The sequence below is a fragment of the Lethenteron reissneri genome, chromosome 22 (assembly GCF_015708825.2).
Source record: "Lethenteron reissneri isolate LAM-NWPU_2019-01 chromosome 22, ASM1570882v1, whole genome shotgun sequence".
Lineage (NCBI taxonomy): Eukaryota > Metazoa > Chordata > Hyperoartia > Petromyzontiformes > Petromyzontidae > Lethenteron > Lethenteron reissneri.
Window position 1 is genome coordinate 7470946 of NC_083800.1, and position 19812 is coordinate 7490757.

At 47.8% G+C, this 19812-nt stretch overlaps 2 protein-coding genes across 2 annotated transcripts in view; both read left to right on the plus strand.

Annotated features, from left to right (window-relative positions):
* The window catches only part of COL17A1 (collagen type XVII alpha 1 chain), a 51750-nt gene extending 43734 nt beyond the window's left edge, over positions 1-8016 (plus strand). The window contains exons 48-54 of the mRNA XM_061556688.1: positions 400-459; positions 2078-2401; positions 2828-2950; positions 3876-3965; positions 4912-4938; positions 5710-5763; positions 6227-8016. Of these exons, the coding sequence (XP_061412672.1) occupies positions 400-459; positions 2078-2401; positions 2828-2950; positions 3876-3965; positions 4912-4938; positions 5710-5763; positions 6227-6270 (722 nt within the window). The 3' untranslated portion in view covers positions 6271-8016. The remainder of the gene's footprint in view (positions 1-399; positions 460-2077; positions 2402-2827; positions 2951-3875; positions 3966-4911; positions 4939-5709; positions 5764-6226) is intronic.
* A 3398-nt stretch (positions 8017-11414) lies between these two features.
* On the plus strand, positions 11415-19585 carry LOC133345585 (retinol-binding protein 4-like). Its single transcript, XM_061556494.1, has 6 exons — positions 11415-11569; positions 13770-13891; positions 15009-15142; positions 16192-16298; positions 17852-18064; positions 19183-19585. The coding sequence occupies exons 2-6, from the start codon at positions 13772-13774 to the stop codon at positions 19194-19196; spliced, it is 588 nt and encodes a 195-aa protein (XP_061412478.1). The 5' UTR covers positions 11415-11569; positions 13770-13771; the 3' UTR covers positions 19197-19585.
* Positions 19586-19812: the final 227 nt, after the last annotated feature.

The window sequence follows — 19812 nt, forward strand, 5'->3', positions numbered from 1 at the left end:
TTATTGGCGAAACGTCGTACTCAGATTGTAAATCTTGTGGCTTGGCTCTCCAACAGACCGGTGTGCTGTACTAGTGACGAATTGGCACGTTCTGTTTACGTGACAACCCTTACTAGTTGGTCGTGTCGGGTGGTGGCGGATTTTAATGACACATTTATATATTTACACGCTCTAACCCAGAAAACAAACCTCTAGTATGGATGATATTGGTCGTGAAAGCCGACGCGTTAAACTGCGATGAATCCAAGTCTGTTTGCCGACCACGGCTTGAACGGCACGGATTAGCTTCAGGTGTCTAAGAGAGTCGTTGAATGCACAACAACGTTGCCGCCCACCTGACGAAACCAAGACGTGTGTGTGTGTGTTGATGAAAATATACCTTTCTGTTTGTTCATTCAGGAGACGTTGGCTATCCCGGGGTACCCGGTGCTCCAGGAATTCCTGGCCGCCCTGGCAGAGGTAATTCAGTATGAACCCCCTCTAGATTTGAAGCTTTCGTGACTGCAAGGATTCATATTCTTAGGTTTTTTTCGGTAAAGTCACGTAGGTAAAAAATTAAAATTAATAAAAGTAAAATAAAAAGTTACATTAAAATTAAATATGTATTATATTATTTTATTTTTATTTTACTTTTATTAATTTTAATTTTTTACCTACGTGACTTTACAGAAAAAACCTAAGAAAAATTAACCCCCTTGCCACACGGCCACTGAAGCACCTCCAGAGATCACGTTGCTGCTGCCTGAGGTCAAGCGAGCCCCCTTCACAATGAACCCTGCCCCCCCCCCGCTCCCTCCTCCAGGCCACAACAACACGATCTGCTGTCCGATCTCTCCATGTAATATAAGCGCATGTTGTATTATGTAGCCTGCATGGGGGTAAGTGGAGGGGGCAGTGGTGAGCACCCGGCCACCTGAGTTGAGATTCCGTTAACGTCAGCAGTGAGTGGTATCTAAACCGGTCTCAGGCCTCACCTTCACAATTTTTTTTTGGTTTCTATTTTAAATTTTACAAGGTAAGGCCCCCTGAGCCATACAGCTATTTTTTTCAGAAGCGACCTGGCCGCAAATGACAGCTCAACGAAGTGGCTTATCGTGTGGAAATTTATAGCAGCCAAATACTCTGAATGCGTGATGTTGATTCTAAATGTGGAGGGAAAAACCGGAGGACCCGGAGCAAAATCCACACGACCACGGGGAGAGAGAGAACACGCAAACTCCAAATATACAGCAGCAGGCGTCAAGGTCGGGATCGAACCCACGACATCCTGTATACCAGACGAGGTAGCTAACATCTCATCACCGTGGCACCCCAACCCGCAAGGACCAGCGTGGTGGTGGTGGTGAAGTATGTTCGATCAGCATCCCCACGACTGGCACTGGATGGGGTTCAACCAGCAGAGGGTTGGCATAGGTGTGAATGGAATTGCTACATTTTCTCTTAAACACGCTCAAGTTTCGTTTTCGGAATAACTTCATTTAATCATCTTGGAATATATTTGTAGTTTTTAGACGCTATAGACGATGAAATAATAATAATGATTATAGTTATATCTCGAGAGTAATGTTTGGAAAATGAAATGCCAAGCAATTGCCCACGTTAAAAGCAACCTGCACCGAATGTGGGATGATTTTACTCAAGGGCACGAAACCAAACTCCTGAAGACTCATCACCCACGCAGAACGGATTAAATGAAATCATTTGGTCGCAGTACGTCCGACACCGTGGTATTTTACGAGCATTTCTCATCGCTCGAAAACTACAGTCCCAATCGGCTGAAATACCTTACCCGAGCACTTCCCACGTCTCTCGCGTATCTCTAAAGCAGTGGCTCTTAAGCTTCACTGCAGCCTGCACCCCTTTGGTTCTCAGAAAGGGCATCTCGCACCCCCAGGGGCTGCGTGCACCCCAGGTTAAGAATCGCTGCTCTAAATCGATACCCGCATCCAAATGTACGTACGTCCTGAAACAGCGCGTAACTTTTTCCTTCTCGTCCGTGCCTCCCAACTCCCTTCCCCCCCATGCCCCCCCTCCCGTGCCCCCCCCCCCACCCCATCCACGCAAACCACGCTCGCAGACGCCACTAACGGCGCTCAGCCGGACGAGGACATTTCCATCATGGTCGGTGTGGGAGAGCTCGAACAGCAGCAGAGCTGGTCGGGGTCTCAGAGAGAGATCAGCAGCAGCAGTAGCAGCAGCAGCAGCAGCAGCGGCGGCAGCAATGGAGGCGGTGGCAGGAACAGCGGCGGTGGTGGCGGCGGCGGCGGTGGCGGCAGCTTCTCGAGTGGTTCCTCCAATCGTGGCTCACAGCAGCCGTCTGTGCAGTACATCGCTGGGCCGCCCGGCCCGCCCGGCCCACCCGGCCCACCGGGCTCCGGCGGTGGAAGCAGCTGGAGTACAGGTAGCTGCTGGGGGGTGGTGCTGTACATCGCGACAGTCGGGACGCACCTGCTCCCGCTACACCGCTGCCTCCGACTCGTCCATTGGTCTTCTCCCACCTCTCGCTACTCCTGCCTGGTCCGATAGTTTGATGACGCTTGCCCAGAGGACGCGCGGAACTGCCCCGACCTCTCGAGCCCTCTGCTCATCCTTCGAGCACCGAACATCGGCTTATCTAACAAAAGATGTTCAGCATACGTACATATATACATCTATACCGGACGCATTATATCTCGTTGGTGTGAATGTTTCTGTTCGCATTTGGGATTTATCGCACTTGTTTAGCCAGGAAAGCCTCAAGACTGTTTTCAGGAGGGTCCTGCCAATTATCCCCTATGTGAAACATGGCTGTTGTTTTGTTCTTTAAAAACACCCCCCCCCCCCATAGACTACCAGGGCTACGGGGGAATTCAAGGACCCCAAGGGCCCCGTGGGCGTCCAGGGGTGCCTGGCTCCCCTGGTGTGCCTGGCACGATCCACAACATCGTCGAGATACAGGAGTACCTGAGATGTGAGTCACGGGGACCCTGCGCCGAACGTAACACACACACACACCTCGACTGTCGCCGCTGTCCCTGCAAAGAGGCCCGTGCGGTGACAGAATTGACTGAGCGCGGCGCGAAGATAAGAAACGCACTGCTGTCGTCAGGTCGGAAATGTTGCCCGATTAGTGCAGCCAAGATGCTTGTACTGACAAGACACGTGATGTTTGAGGGTCGTTTCAATGTGGAAGGGCCTCGTACCGCCACAGGCGGTGTGAAATGAAGTTGCGCGCCATATCAAGCCCACGGGCCGTCGGTTCTCCATCGCTGTTTCAGACACTACATCTCATTGGATGGCTCAGTGGTCTCTCATTCACGAACTTCATGATCATTGAGCTATATATTGGCCGCCAGACGATGATTGTTTTTTATATTACACGATAATATTTTTGCTGAAAATCCTTTATTACAGTGGCGTGACCCACCGCATCCCACATTTCCATCTCCGGATGGAATAAAGATCGGATTGGATTGGAAAAATTGGCTGAGAAAAGACTGGGCTTTTTTTTTTCAACAACTTAAAAGAGATTAAATATTGTCGTTGAAAGAACAGATCTTGTGGCTCATTTGGTGACACTGCCGCGTCGGCAGCGGTGCAAAAAATCACAAATAAACAAAACAAAAAAACTCAACGCATTAATAAATAACACCGTGGCCTTAAACGGGGAAAACATTACGATCGGGTGCATTTTGGGGCAATGGCCAATCTTCTTCATAGCGCATTCAATGTGAATTTTACAGCATTAATCACTGAATCTCTGTCATCCCCTACAGCCTCTAATTCTTTGCTCGGCCGTGATATCGAATCTGAACGTATAGTTCGCCAGTTTCCCGCGTGCCATTCTGTACGTGGCCGGTGTGACCCCTCTACCCGGTTCGTTGTTTTTGCCACAGCTATCCGGAGCATCAATGGGGTGCCGGGAACACCAGGAGAGAAAGGCGACCAGGGGGAGCCTGGGCTGTCGGGACCCAGTGGATCGCGCGGTATGTTTCTTCATTATAATCGTCATCATTATCGTCGTCAGGGAGCGTAAACCATCACGCGAACTCCGGTCATCATCGCAACAGCAGCCGCTTTTGGCTGGCCATCGAACAGAGACGGTCACCGCATCGCGCGCTTTCAGATGCGCTCCTGCAGCCGCCTGGAACGCTCTTCCTTCCGATATTAGGAAGCCACTGGAGCTATACACTTTCAAATCTAGTTTGAAAATGTATTTCTTAGGAACTTCTCTTGTGTTTAGTTTCTTGTCCTTCCCCCGCACCTCCGATTAGCATGGTTGGCTACTGCCGAGGTCACTTCATGTGGCCTCTCTTTCTACACCAGGGGGTACACTTTTTAAATCTACGAAAACAAAGAGTGGTGCCACGGATGCCAACAAAACCAAAAATATGCAAAGTCTCATCGCCGGAAGTTTTCGTATAGCGCGATGAATTTGGGGACCCGACCTTGAGTTCTGGCTGCGGCCAACTTCAGGGACAAGTTCTGGGTGCTTCCCCACCCCCTTCACCAACACGCACTGACCCGCGTGGTGAAATATGGTCAGCAACCCTTACGACCGACACAGCATAGGGGGGGCGGGGGGGGGCAGCCTTCGTCCAGACGCGGATTGACCAAGTGTTGTCAATTATTTGGTATATTATGAAGTGAAAAACTCAATATTTTTTGTTCAGAGTTATTTGTTGACCAAGCTGAGGCCATCAACTCACTGCACTCGAGCACTACCCATTCCGTGGGCGCTCAGGCGGAGGGTGACACGTCAGAGTCTCACGGGCAGTGGGCAGGGGAAGCTGAGCATCCAGATTTCAAAATCAACTTAAATGTTTATTATTATTATTTAAAAAAAGGCCGACTTTGCTTGGTGGGAGAATATGAATGAACAAGCAAACTTTTGTCAACTTAATGATTTTGTTTTTGAACCTTTTTGTTTAGGTGAGCAAGGATTCCCAGGCACACCCGGTACGTCTGATTATTGTCTCTCGAACTGTGTCTTTATATCTTCCATGGACACGTCAGACTCCACATGTACCCAGGTCACTGTTTGCAAATAATGAGGCTCATCCTGGCCTGTTGATTTCTCTGCCGGTTCAACTCGAAAAACCTTGAACAGTTGTATTGATTCTAAGTTTAAAAAATATTCCTACACTCATGATACGTGCATCAAATCGTGCAATGTAATAATGAGGCAGTTGTTTTTTTTTTCATTCTTCAAATATGTCAACGTTACATGGAAGATAATGGAAAATATAAAACTACTGTACACAAACGAGACCAGCACTGAGGCAGTGCTAATCTCCTGTTTATAGCCCTGAGCCAGTGGTGGAAACCCCACGTTCATATGACGGGGCCGAGTTTATCCATAGAACAACCACTGTTGACTTCCGCACAAAACGGTACTCGTTTTTTTTATGACCCCAGAAAGATGATGGGCTGAGTCAACCAACGATCAGGAGTTGAACTCGCTCCCACCCGCTGAGCCAACCTGAATGATCGATCCATCGCTTCGTAACCACGATCACAATTGAGCATCAATTGTTCTGTCTGACCTTGTGGCGGATGTAGCGGTGGCTAAGGTAGTCACGTGACCCCACTACGTGTGATTGTAAACCCACGGATGGAGGCTGGAGCCTGTTTGTTGAGTATGTTCATATACTTCGCAGGGTTAATATCAAGTGAACGTTTCTTCTTCATTATTATTATGCTGATTCCAAATTGTGTCTGACATTTCAGGACCAGAAGGGCCCCCCGGTTCTCCTGGCTTTGACGGTCAGAAGGGACAGAAAGGTATGCACTCTTGTCTTCCTATCGAAATACAAAGACAGATTCCCCCCACATAACCTGGACAGACCGTAGGGACGAGTGCTGTTCGCGAGCACCTACGAAGGCCGGCACGGCACACGAGGGGGTGGGGTGGCCAGCACCACACCCCGGCGTGGTGCTGGCCACCCGCCCCCTCGTGTGCCGTGCCGGCCTTCATAGGCACTCGCTAACAGCACTTGCCCCCATAATCTGGTGAGGTTATAAGGGGGGTCTTTGTCTAAATATTGCATCTATTTTTAGAGAAGAGACAGCCATGGGCAGAAGGGTTTAGACAGGGGCAGTAATTGTCAAGACTGTTTAATTTATTTGTTACAGGAATTGAAATGTCTATCACCAACACTTGTCCAGCCATATGGATTCTAAGTTGACACACAAACGTACAGTATGATGGCTCTATAACAATACCATCTTCATTTGCCTCCCGCAGGCGAGGCAGGATTCTCAAGAAGAAACCGCAGGGCAGCGGCATGAGACTGAGAAGACGCTGCCCACACACACACACGGAGAGAGTGTTGTCAATTGAAAATTAGCAACACCACTCCATGTGATTGCGCGGTCAGTGTGGGGAGACCTGTACAAGTGACACTGCCATTTCCAACTCTATGCATTCCACTGCCTGTTAGTTTGAAGAAAGAAAGGACAGCTAGCACTTAGCGGATAGTTATCCTGAGAGTTTTCATAAGAAAATGTCTCTGTGTCATTACGATAGAGTTGAATTGGCGATGAAAATAATTAACTACGGAAGAGCTAAAACAACCTCGCATTTTGTTAAGAGCAAGAATTCCATTGCTGTTAATCTGATCACCACACACAGCCTCATGATCTCTCAGCCCGATCATAAAATTAGTTAATTTTTACTGAGACGTTGTTCAGGGTGGTTGGATCTGGTTAAAAAGTATATTTGTTCTACAAGATTATCTCATTTCACGAGTTACAGACGGAATATTCACGGCTAAGTATGCAACGATCCCATAGATTCATCGACTAAAAATGAATCTCGCTCTCGCGCTCACGATGCATGCCGAAAACAACGCGTGTTCGAACCAGTTATTTACATTTCACGCAAATTACATACAACCAATAAGATAAAGTTGCGCTTTTAACTAATGGAGTGGCGACAAACGTGTACAAACCGAGGTTTAAAAAAACAATTCAAATGACACAGTTAGGATGAGACACACAACAAAAGCTTTTTTTTTTTAATCGTATCGTGGCGCGTAACGTTTTAGGAAATCGCTGCGGGGCGATGGGGGAGAGAAATCTTTGCATCGCCTTGTCGTTGTGAACTGCCAAGATGGTTACACGTGCGAACGGGTGTCTTATTCCTGTCACATAACGCTGCCTCTACACCTGCCACTTGTCTTGCCCTCAGTCCTGCATTATTATATTTTTTACCGGTGACTTGTTTTATGTTTGGGAGACACACAGCTCCCCCCCGCCCCCACCCAGTTTGCTTCAAAGTATGGTTAAGTAAGTACGTAAATAATACTTGGTTTAGGACCAGAAGGTGTGGAGGTGATCGGGCAACTTCGAGGTCAAAGTTACGAGAGATTCGGGGTTCGATTCCTGGCAACGGTTAAATTAAAGTTCTCAAGTGGAGCGAGGCCATCAAGCGAGTCGATGGTCTCCGCCCAATCACCAATGAATGCACTAGAAAACGCCGTAAAACGTAATTTGGTTTCGCACTTAATTTAGCGAAATATTTATTTGACCGTCATGTGACAGACACTAATCTCGTAGCGGAGTGTGCGCAGGACAGTGCGCCCCACTGATTGTGTAACGATGGAAGGCGAATACATTTTCGTTCGTTTTTTTGAAAGAAAAAAAAGACGCGTGAAAATAAGTTGCGTTCCAAATTCGCGGACGTGAGATTTGCCGGACGGATTGTTTTTTGTCGCATGGTCCCCCCCCCCAATACTGCAACGAGGAATCACAAGTGGGAAAAATACCAAAAATATTTCCAGAGAAAAAGAGCACAGGGTGGCAGCGATGTTAGCGCTGTACTCATTGAAAAGGGGGATCAATTTTTTTTTGGTTTTAAAGCACAGCGCAATTAGCTCTACGTCTTAAAAATGTCCGTCACTTGTTGCTCTGTTACCACGCGTCTTAATTTAATCCTTAGTGTTACTCAACGTAAACCGCTTCAATGCACTTTCTCTTGCATTTTTTTTGTAGTCGTTTGTATTAAAAAACAAAAATGAAAATAAACCGTTGTGGAACAAAGTCGTCGTCTCCCGCGCATTTCCGCGTCGTCATTTACGTTCACGCCGCCTGCGTGTTCGCCGCTTGTGTGCAGAGGTTAGCGCTTCGAATCCAGCGGCCGCCCCGGTTAATAGCGCGCGGTGCAATCGTCTGCTTCGCCAGGGGACGTTGAAGATCCCACCTTGGGCGTCGTGTGCGAGACGAGGCCGTTGTGTGCTGGCGTCACGGTCCGAATTCGCCAACGTCGAACATTACACACACATTTACTCCATTTCAAATTTTACGTAGCCATTGTCGGTCGCTCCCTGCCGGCGGCAGACCGATGCCCTCGGTTGCGCTTGCGAATGAGACTCGTCCTGGTCTCAACGAGCTCTCCACCGGCTTAAACAATGAACTCGAAACTTGAATGTTTCGTATCGTTCATGGATGACGGGTGTGCTCCTCCACGGGATTAGTGGGTGCATTGTTCAGGTAGGAAACAGAAGCAATACTGCCAATCGCAATTCATTATGAGGTCCTATGCCAGCCAAGAGGCCACAGTTAATGACATGTTAACATTAAACTCGCGAAGCACCGTTGTTGAGCATGATGGGTAATTACATAACATATACTTCTGTTTACGGGACCGTATTTACCAATATGAAGATGATGAAAACAGAATAGGCTTTACCCATTCCGGCAAGAATACAGGTGGCTCTTGCACTGCCCTGGCATGCCTCGGTTGTACGGTGGAAATGAACTACAACTTGGACACACAAGTCATCATTGCTCTAAGTGTGTGTTTAAGGCAGGGATGGGGAACGTCCGGCCCGCGGGCCTTATAAGGTCCGCGAAATCATTTAGTTTGGCCCTGCCAAGGCAACCGCAGGCAGGACTCGAAATTCAATAAATCTAGGAGCAAACCTGGAAAAGCAGTTGCGAGTAGCAGCAACATCATCAATACCGGCTAACATTACACGCCTCGCCAAAGAGAAGCAGTTCCAGCCATCACATTAGGGGTGAGTTAATGAAATGTTTGACCAAATATAACAGGCTCATTTTTAAGTTGATCATTTTGTATGGCCCGCGAATGATGTTATAAATATCCAAATGGCCCTTGGCAGAAAAAAGGTTCCCCACCCCTGGTTTAAGGCGACGGACGTTTCACCATTGCATGGGTGGAAAAACCCCGATTTTTCCAGCGGCAGGCATCGGGTTTTTTTCTTTAATACAATTAAACCCGATTTCGGGGAATTAAAACCTGGTTTAATGAATACGAAACTCTGATAGGCTTAGGCTGCTTCCTCGTCGGTGCTGCTATCGTACTCGGGGACGTCAGGCACGGGGTAGTCGTAGAATGCGGCGGGCAGGTTGGTCTTGATGAACACGAGCTTCTCCTCCACAATCGTGGGTGCCAGTGAGTTCCTTAGCTTGGAATGGATGAAGCCCATCGTTGAGAAGTTGGCGAAGTGCGGTTCTGCAATTAGAACCAATTAAACCGGATTTCTCCCAATCTCAGATGATCGGGTTTAATATAAAAAGACAAGTAAACCCGATTGTAAAAAACCCGACTGTGCCACCCTTGCACCATTGTGATCAATGCAGCAGACAGGAGGAAGCGCACACAGCTCGTGGACTTTGATGCTAGAGCAGTGGTTCTTTTTCACATCTACTGCAGCCTTGCACCCATTTGGTTCTCATTTGTGGGAGAGAAAAAAAAGGTTTGATGTCAATATACACATGATGGGCGTGATGAAACAAAGTGAGTTGTACTTACGTGCTTAATTCGTGTTCGGATGATTTACCTTCTAAAACGATCTGGCCACGTCTCGCACACTCAGAAAGGGCATCTGGGACCCCCCAGGGGGTGCGTGCACCCCCAGGGGGTGCGTGCACCCCCAGGTTCTGAACCACCGCTCGAGAGAAAGAAGACACGTTGTGCACCCCCGTGGACAAACGGCAAGAAGAACGAGCGAAGGCAGACGGCGATAGATTGGCGAGAAACGCTCAACTTCGATTTAAAGCTTTCGTGACTGCAGGGATTCATCTTCTTGGTTCTTTCGGTAAAGTCACGTAGAAGGGAAGTAATAAAATAATAAAAAATAAACTTTCGATTTAAAGCTTTCGTGACTGCAGGGATTCATCTTCTTGGTTCTTTCGGTAAAGTCACGTAGAAGGGAAAGAATAAAATGATACAAATAAACTTTCGATTTAAAGCTTTCGTGACTGCAGGGATTCATCTTCTTGGTTCTTTCGGTAAAGTCACGTAGAAGGGAAAGAATAAAATAATAAAAATAAACTTTCGATTTAAATCTTTCGTGACTACAGGGATTCATCTTCTTGGTTCTTTCGGTAAAGTCACGTAGAAGGGAAGTAATAATATTGTGTTTTATTTTTATTATTTTATTACTTCCCTTCTACGTGACTTTACCGAAAGAACCAAGAAGATGATAAAATAATAAAAATAAAACGTAATATTATGTTTTATTTTTATTATTTTAATACTTCCCTTCTACGTGACTTTACCGAAAGAACCAAGAAGATGAAACGCTCAACTGTACACCGTGACAGGAACTCACAGTCGTTTGAAACACGTAGATAGGTACGTTGGGGGGGGGGGGGGGGGGGGACGTGGAGAAAATGTCCAGTGCGATGGACAAAGGAACAGAGAGGTAGGCAGAGACTAAGACGGACAGATAATGTAACATGAACGGTGAGCATCAGCGTTCGCCTATCTGGGGGGAGATAGAGGGGCAATGTGAGAGCGATTGGCTCGGATAAAACAAACAACGCGTAAACACAACAACAACACAGCGAAGAGGAGAATAGGGGGAAAATTAACCCGTAAAAACTAAGTTTTTCACTATAAATCCTTTATATGCGTGGCATCGGTTTTATTTTACTATTCATTTCTGTTTTTCTTGAGTAAGAGTTTCATTTTTATCACATTGGTATTTTAGATTAAATATGTAATTATTTTTTTCCTAAAAAGTGTAAAATTTTGGGAAAAATTTTTCACGCAAATAATTTGTCACGCACAACGAGTCTGTGTGCAAAATGTCAGCTCGATTGGATCACGGGAAGTGGGTTAAAAAAACGACCGAAAGATTTGCACGGTCGTAAGCGCGCAAGCAAGCAAGTGAACTTGATATAAAGGATTTAAAAATGTAGGGCGCTCCCAAATGCCCGGCGTAAACGAGCTTCAGGGGAGACTTTACAGCAGAGGGAAGAGAGAGTTCCAAATGGGCGAAGGGCCATCGTGAGCAACGCTGAGAACGACCGAGACACAGAGAGCCCTGATGGTGCCCCGGTGTTTTGACAGCTTTCGCGCACACGCGCGCCTGAGTCCACTGGCCCACACAGAGCCCCTTGGCTGTTATGAAACTCCCCCCCCCCCCGCAACTTGTCTGGCATGTTGAAGCAATTCAATCTACTGGCACATGCGGCATCGTTGCCACGTGCCGTGCAGGAGCCAATGGTTGCGATGACCTTGGGAAGTTAAGGCTGGCGGTCTCTGCCCAGAAGCGCCACATTGCGCTAATTTTGTTTTTCGATCCAGGGCGAGCGCAAGAGCCCAGGCAACTTTCGGGTAAAATCGTGTTGTCCTGTGCAGGTTTCGTTTACTTTGCCGTGTTTCGCTGTGGATTTTCACTTACGTGCCTGTCTTTCGCTGTGGATTTTCAGATATATTTTGTATTGCTCTTTCGCTGTGGATTTTCAGATATTATTTGCATAGCTCTGTCGCTGTGTATTTTCAGATATCATTTGCATTGCTGTGTGTCGCTGTTGATTTTCAGATATGAATTATATTGCTGCGTTTGGCTGTTTATTTTTAGATACTCATATTGCCGAGTTTCTCCGTGAATTTTAGATGAGGGTTAATTTCCGCTCGTGGATATTTTATTTTTTAAGATGTATTCATGTTGGCATGAAAGTATACTTGGGTGCGTTGTCTGTTTTATAGCCTTGTGGCAGTTTGGCCTGCGAATGAGATGGCAGGTAACACGTGGAAGCGACGGCTTTTGTATAAGTCTGAACGATATATTTTTCAGATTTTGATGGATTTGTTAACACATATGTTTGTGATGTTGTGTGTAACGATTCATGGTGTTGGCCACCCACCCCCTCGTGTGCCGTGCCGGCCTTTGTAGATGCTCGCTAACAGCACTTGCCCCTCCAGTCTGTTAAGGCTAAATGGGGGGGTCTTTGTAGTGTATGGGGCATGTGTGGTGTATTTGGAACTTCTTTCGCTCCGTACATAGCCAACCGTGTGGGGGAAGGACAACAAACTGAACACAAGAAGCAGTTTCCAAGAAATTAGTTTCCAAGTTGGATGATTTAGAAAGTGCACAGCTTCAATTGCTTTATAATGTCGGAAGGAAGAGACGTTCCAGACGGCCGCAGAAGCGCATCTGAAAGCGCCGCGCGATGCAGTGACCGTCTTTGTCCGATGGCCAGCCACAAGCCGCCCCCGCTGCTGCTGCAAGGATGACCGGAGTTTGCGTGATGGTTTATACTCGTTGACGTGTGTGATGTGTGTGTCCAGTATGTAAGAATGTGTTTGACCCTTTCTGGCGATAAAACATTTGTGTTAAGATGTTAAAACACCAAACTGAAACATTTTGCAAGGAATCACGTCCGCATTAACCACATGTAATCGTGGTGAACATGCAAACAAAAAACATGCTTTGATTAGTAGATGATGCATTGTCCTTGAAACTGTCTGGTCCGCATCAGAGACAGCTTTCTTTAGAGCCCAGTCTCAAACAGTGTTAGACCAGAGGACGCCAAAAGGCGACCAGCACAAAGACAATGCCACTTGTCAGGACATTGACAGCTCGGGGTGAGCAGCTACATCATGGGACCCCCCTTGCCACTATCAAAATAAAACAGGAGGTCCCATGATATCCAGTATGTGTATGGAGTGTGTATGTGTGTGCTGTTTATCCAGCATATGCTATGTTTGTAGTGTGTATGCGGTGTGTATGTAGTGTGTGTATGCAGTGTGTATGCTGTGTGTATATACTGTGTGTATGCTGTGTGTGTATGCTGTGTGTGTATACTGTGTGTATGCTGTGTGTATACTGTGTGTGTATGCAGTGTGTGTATGCTGTGTGTGCAGTGTTTATGCTGAGTGTATGCAGTGTGTGTGTGTATTGCTGTGTGTGTATGCAGTGTTCTTGGTCTTTGTGTGTGTGTGTGGTGCGGTAGTGTAGCGGTTTTGCAATTCTGTACGAACCCAGTGACCCGAGTTCGATTCCCGCTCACGGCCAATACCAGTGGGCAGTGACGATTATCTGAACCGGTCCTGGGCCTCCCGTAGATCGACTCAGCCTTAAATGAGTACTTGGTGCGGTGTGTAAACATCGCCAATAGGGAGACAAAGGCAGCCGGGCGTGGTGCTGGCCACCCCCACCCCCTCGTGTGCCGTGCCGGCCTGCATAGGTGCTACTCGCTAACAGCACTTGCCCCAACAGTCTGTTAAAGATCGATTTAAAACTTTCGTGACTGCAGGGATTCATCTTCTCGGTTATTTCGGTAAAGTCACGTAGAATGGGAAAAAAAAATTATAACATAATAAAATATTATATTATTATTTAATATTATTATATTATTTTATTATGTTTTATTTTTATTATTTTATAATTTCCCTTCTACGTGACTTTACCGAAAGAACCAAGCTGATGAGTCTGTTAAAGGTTAAGCGGTGGGAGGAGGGGGAGACATCTTCGTCTTTGATGTGTGTGCACTCTCTACTCTCTATGCGTGACTGCTTTGATATTCGTCAGGAATGGCCTCGACTCCTCTCCTGGCCACGCTGTTGGCCCTCGTGTCTGCCCTGGGCTGCTGCTGGGCAGCCGACTGCCAAGTGGACAGCATTCCTGTGATGAAGGACTTTGATAAATCCAGGGTAAATGCCCCCCCCCCCCCCCCCCCCGCCATTCACTGACAGCTACCTCGCGGGCCGGGAAAGATTGAACCACGTGTAAGCAAATGTCCCATCATCGTCCGAATTCGGAATGAGAATATTAATTTGTACTGGAGGAATCCGATGAGGTTCAGAGCAATTTTTGTTACAGATGTATATGAATAGAAGCGATATTGCTGTGTTTTTTGAGAAATAATATAACTGCTCAAGTGCCTTTGTATTACTTGCCTTTTGGCATTCTGTGGTCTAACACTGGTCAGACAAGGCCATAAAGAAGACTTTCTCTGGTGAAGGCCAATCCGTTTCAAAGACGATGCATATATTAATGATCAGAACGTGATTGTTTGCATGTTTTTCCACGTGAATGTGTGGTTATTGCAGACTTGATGCCTTGCATTACGTATCTATTTGCTGTTCAAACATCTTAACGCCTGTTTTATTGCCAAAAAGCGTAAAGCCTATTATTGTTTGTTTAATCAATAATTTGTTACTTACATTATCGATTAATTAACTCAACTATTTACTCACCTTGGCCAGGAATCTAGTACATAATTTAATATGAATAGTAACTATTTGGATTTTTCGGTAAAGTCATGTAGGTAAAAAAGGAATTGCAGCCCAACATCAACAGTGATGACATCACCTTTAACTCAATTTAAGACCGAAACAGGAAGCCTTCTTCACAATTCTAGCAAATTTTGCCTGATGAAGCTGGTTGTAATCGCCAGCGAAACGTCGCACTCATATTGTAAATGTTGTAGTGGGTTTGCTCTCCAGCACACCGGTGCGTCGTAACTAATTGGCACGTTTGGTTCACGTGACAAACCTTACCTATCGGCTGTGTCGAGTGGCGGCGGGTTAACGACGCGTTTATTTTTTACCAAATCTAACCCAAAACAAAACGAAAAACGTCGTCGTGGATCGACATCGACAACATTGAGACCTCAGAGCCAGCCGGGGCAGCCGGGGCAGCCTCCCCACTTGCAGACGTTTTCACCGCCCCCCCTCCACCATCGCTGCAATCGCAGCAGCGGCAGCAGCGGCGGCGTTGCACGAGTAAGTGGCACGTGACTCCCCTTCCGGCGGTGCCCTCGTGCAGTTTGTAGGGCAGTGGTTCGCCGTGGCCAAGAAGGACCCAGACGGCGTCTTCCTGCAGGACAACATCCGCGCCAAGTTCGCCGTCAAGGATGGAATCATGACGGCCACTGCCCGTGGGCGCGTCACCATATTCAGGTGAATCGATCGCCGTGAGTCGCCGCCAGTCGCCGTCTTCGTCGCCGGTCAGGATCTATCCACTGTGCGATGAAGTCCTCGCCGAGCCCGTCGCGAAGATCCGCCCGGCTCCTGCGCGCGCTCTTTCCTTCGCACGGCTGACTGCAATTTGACGTTCAGCTGGTCAAGGCAGATAACCGCGTCAGGAGTGGCGAAGTGGTATCGCCGTGCCTCTGGCGCTTGGGACGATGTGACCCGTCCATCTTCAGAGCGCGGGCGTCCTGTCGGGAGCGTTTTCCTCCTTTGGGAGTGAATACGCCGTTAGTCTCCACCACCGGCCATTGCATCCCCGCTGTAAGATGTGTCCTGCTTGAGCATGGCACGGTATCGTTGTCTGGTCCACGTGTTCCTCCTCGGAATTCTCCAATGTAATGCTGCGTATGCGCTCCTCGGTGCTTTAACTGCAGGGTATTGTCATTATACACCAGGAACATCTTTGGTCGTTCACAGCACTTTAGTCCGAGCAGTTATCGTCGTCCAGAGTTGCGTAAGGACTCATTTTAAGCGGAAGAAACCGGGCACCTCTGGTGGTGGTGATGATCTATGTATGGCTCATGACCTCGGTAAGAAAAAATGTTGAAATGTTTCGCAATTGCTAATATTACGGGGCTTTAAACATTTCTAAAACCGTTTTTGTAAAAATGAAGAAAACCTCAGGACGCTTGAGATCTCTCGCGAGCCGCGTCGCTCTCAATCGCCGGGTCAACTATCGGACAAACCTCGCACCCAGCTCCCAGTTCATACGGAAACTTTGGGCCAACGTCGCTTCCAAACCACGTGCCAACGTCAACCCAACATTGCGTCACCTTCACCGGGCTATAGCATGGGCCCTTACCTCTCAAGCCAACCGACAGAAACGTTTCGCGTCCACCATCGGCAGGCCAGCGAGCGAATCGGCCCGCGAGATGGAATGGAAACTCCCCCGCACCTCCCCCCTCCCCCGCCACCAAAGGCGAACGTCTTAGCCGCACGGTCGCTGCCCCCCCCTCCACCTTTTTCTCCTCCTGCAGCCACTGGGTGGTGTGCGCCGACATGGTGGGCACGTACAGCGACACCGACAACCCGGCCAAGATGAAGCTCAAGTACTGGGGCCTCGCCAGCTACCTCGCCAGAGGACGTACGCTCACACACCGGCAAAACAAATCGAATGCCCGTTGGCTCAACAATGCCCCCCCCCCCCAAATCTTGCCAGGGTGATGAGATGTTAACCACCTCGCGTGGTATACAGGAGGTCGTGGGTCCGATCCCGACCCTGACGCCTGTATTTTTGGAGTTTGCGTGTCTCTGTCCCCGTGGTCACGTGGATTTTTCTCCGGGTCCTCCGGTTTTTTCTTCCACATTTAGACTCAACGCGCGTTTAGAGTATTTGGCTGCTTTACATTTCCACGTGATGAGCCACTTCGTTACGCGATCATTTGTGGCCAGGTTGCTTCTGAAAAAGAGCTACATAGCTCGGTGGGCCTTAACTGGTAAAATAAAAAGTTTAAATTTCGATTTAAAGCTTTCGTGACTGCAGGGATTCATCTTCTTGGTTCTTTCGGTAAAGTCACGTAGAAGGGAAATAATAAAATAATAAAATTAAAACAAAATCATTATCACGACGTTTCGGCCACAAAGAACAGGTCTGTCGGAAAGACGCTGTTTTTCCGACAGACCTGTTCTTCACCTGAGGACGTCTGCTTGCATTGTGACCGAAACGTCGTGAGAATTATTTTACTATGTTTTATTCTTATTATTTTATTATTTCCCTTCTACGTGACTTTACCGAAAGAACCAAGAAGATAAAAAGTTTAGTTTATAAGGCTTGCTTGCAATGAGGGTTTTTTTCATGCTACCCAATCTATGGGCAATCCATTTTTCCTCATTCGAACACGACCACCTGAGTTGAATTCCCAGCCACGGCTAACATCAGTGGCAAGTGACAGCTGAACCGGTTATACACATTCCCCCCCCACCCCACCCCACCCTGCCTTCACCAAGCCGCACTGACCAGTGTGGTGAAGTATAGTCAAACAAACACCATGACCGAAACGGCATGGCCAGCCCTTCAACCTCACGGCGGATTGACAAAAGAGCTGCCCATTGTGAATAGTTCCTATGCCCTCGTGGACACGCGTGATGTGCCCGTTCATGCCACATCTGAGAAGCTAAGCAAGCTTGAGCCTTGATAGCGCCGAGGTGGGCATCCACCATGCGTGCCGTGTTGACGCTGGTGACTGCGTGCTTACGTGATGCGGGCAGCAGAGCACGGTGCAGCAAAATCAATTGTTGTCCTGTACACTCTGCGCTCCCACACATCTACGCTGCCTGCCTTCAAGCATCCCACTGGGATTTTTGCACACAGCGTTGGTGTACGGTGTTTTTTTCTGCAATATTTTGCTGTCTTTTCTTGGATTTTCTGTTTGCACTCAGTCACATATTCACTTTAAGATGTTTTTTTGTTCATGTTTTTGTTTTTTGTTTGTTGCGGTTGCACCCGATTCAAGAGCCGATTGGCTCACAGGGCTATACCTAATAAATGAAACGTGAACTTGAAGCAATCCTCACTGACTGGCGCGGCAAAGTACAGCCAAAGCAACCCCCCTCCACCCCGCGACCGAAACGGCATGCGCCTAGTTTGAAAACTGCCCAGCGAAACGTTGGGCTAACGCTTGGGTCACGCGGTTGCAGGAGACGACTTCTGGGTGGTGGACACGGACTACGACTCGTACGCCATCATGTACTCGTGCCGAGAGCGTGCGGACGACGGGACGTGTGCCAACAGCTACTCCATCGTGTTCCTGCGCCAGCTCAAGGGCATGACCCCGAGCATGCAGCGCAGCATCCGCCTCAAGCAGGAGTCGCTGTGCCTGGCGGGGAAGTACCACATCGTGGAGCACACGAGTGAGTGCGACAAACGCACACACACACACAAACAACAACAACAATAACCGGCATTCACCACTAAGTGGCGGTGACGTAACCACGACGTTTGTGCCAGGCTATGTGCACGTTAAGGCCACGTGAAGTGTCGAACGCCCGCTGGCAGGAGGTCACGGGTCAGACCCAGGTGCCACGGGTTGCTTGATTGGTATGACACGCACGCACAAAGACAAAGATCCCCCGTATAGCCTTAACAGACTGTAGGGGCAAGTGCTGTTAGCGAGCACCTATGAAGGCCGGAACGGTACACGAGGGGGTGGGTGGCCAGCACCACGCCCGACCGACCCCCTTTGTCTCTCCAGTGGCCATGTTTACAGACCTCACCAGGTACTAATTTGAGGCCGAGTCGATCTATATAATCATATAATCGTCACTAGTGGCCGTGAGCGGGAATCAATCTCGGGTCGCCGGGGTCATAGCACAGCGCGCTAACCTACACACTAACAATCGTGCACGCTTGTGCACGCACACTCGAACATGCATTCACACGCAATCATGCACACACTATCATGCATGCACACACATAAACATGTATGCATGTCTGTACTTGCACACGCACCCAATCATGCACGCACACTCACGTATACGCACGTGCACGATCGTTGATGTACACTCACATGGCTCATGGAGGCACACTCGTGCGTGCAAGCGTGATCATTCACGCACACACTCACACGCACACGTAGAGATCCCCCGTACAGACTGCTGGGGCAAGTGTTCTTAGTGCGCACCAAGTACGTCCAGCACGGCTCCTTCTGTCTCCCCAGCGCCGATGGTTACACACTGCACCCGGTCCTCGTGTTAAGCCGAGTCAACCTCGGTGGTGTAGATGTCACTTACCACCGATGTTAGCCGTGGCTGGCAAATGAACTCAGGTGAAGGGGTTTGTAGCGTAGCGCACAAAGCATTGCACCACTACCAGCGAAGACACATCAAAACACACACGCGGCTGAAAAAAAACTGTATCCTTCCATAAAATGTTATCAAGTTTATTGTAAAGTTTGGCACTTCTGAGTCAGCGATCAATGCTGTGCTTGTTTTATAACACACGTATATTTTCTCCTTTTTTGTTGTTGCAGATCTGTGTCTTTAACCAGGAACGGATGGGGATTGATTTGTGAGTGAATTTCCCCAGTTTGAAACCACAATGCCGTTCATTGTATTTGAATTTGGTAAAGAGCACATCCATATGCGTAACGTGAGTTTAAAAAAATAAACAACCCAATGTGTTCTTCTATACGGCTGTAATCATTTGTTGGCACAGCTGTCTGTTTGACATGCTTCACTCTGCATTATACTGATAGTTTTGATTATTCTATGCTAATAACAAGTGTATCGTATGTCATGTTCTGATTTTAGCTTTGGACTTTGATAACTGTTATATAAGCGAAGCATTTGTAGATTGTAATTCCTCATACGATTAGTTTGTAATTATGAAAATATTGCAATTCACGAAACAATAAAACGAATGACAACATTAAATACGACTGTTGTTTGCTTTGAAGTAGACAAATAATCGTGAGTGCACATATATAATAATCGGGCATCTGAAAATACAATGTTTGTGTATTGCATTGTGTCAATCATTAGCAAGTGTCTCACTGGCTTAGCTTGATTGGCATGAGTCCTGGTGCAAGAGATGGATGTCGGCGGGGGGGGGGGGCTCCTGAAGAGGGGGGGGGCGTATGCCCTGTTGCAATTGCACCGTT

Excerpts from the sequence above, each read along its gene's own strand:
- LOC133345585 (XM_061556494.1), top strand. The coding sequence starts at position 13,772 with ATGGCCTCGACTCCTCTCCTGGCCACGCTGTTGGCCCTCGTGTCTGCC. Across the intron at positions 15,143-16,191 it reads GGGCGCGTCACCATATTCAG|CCACTGGGTGGTGTGCGCCG; the intron begins GTGAATCGATCG and ends CTCCTCCTGCAG. Across the intron at positions 16,299-17,851 it reads CAGCTACCTCGCCAGAGGAC|GAGACGACTTCTGGGTGGTG; the intron begins GTACGCTCACAC and ends ACGCGGTTGCAG.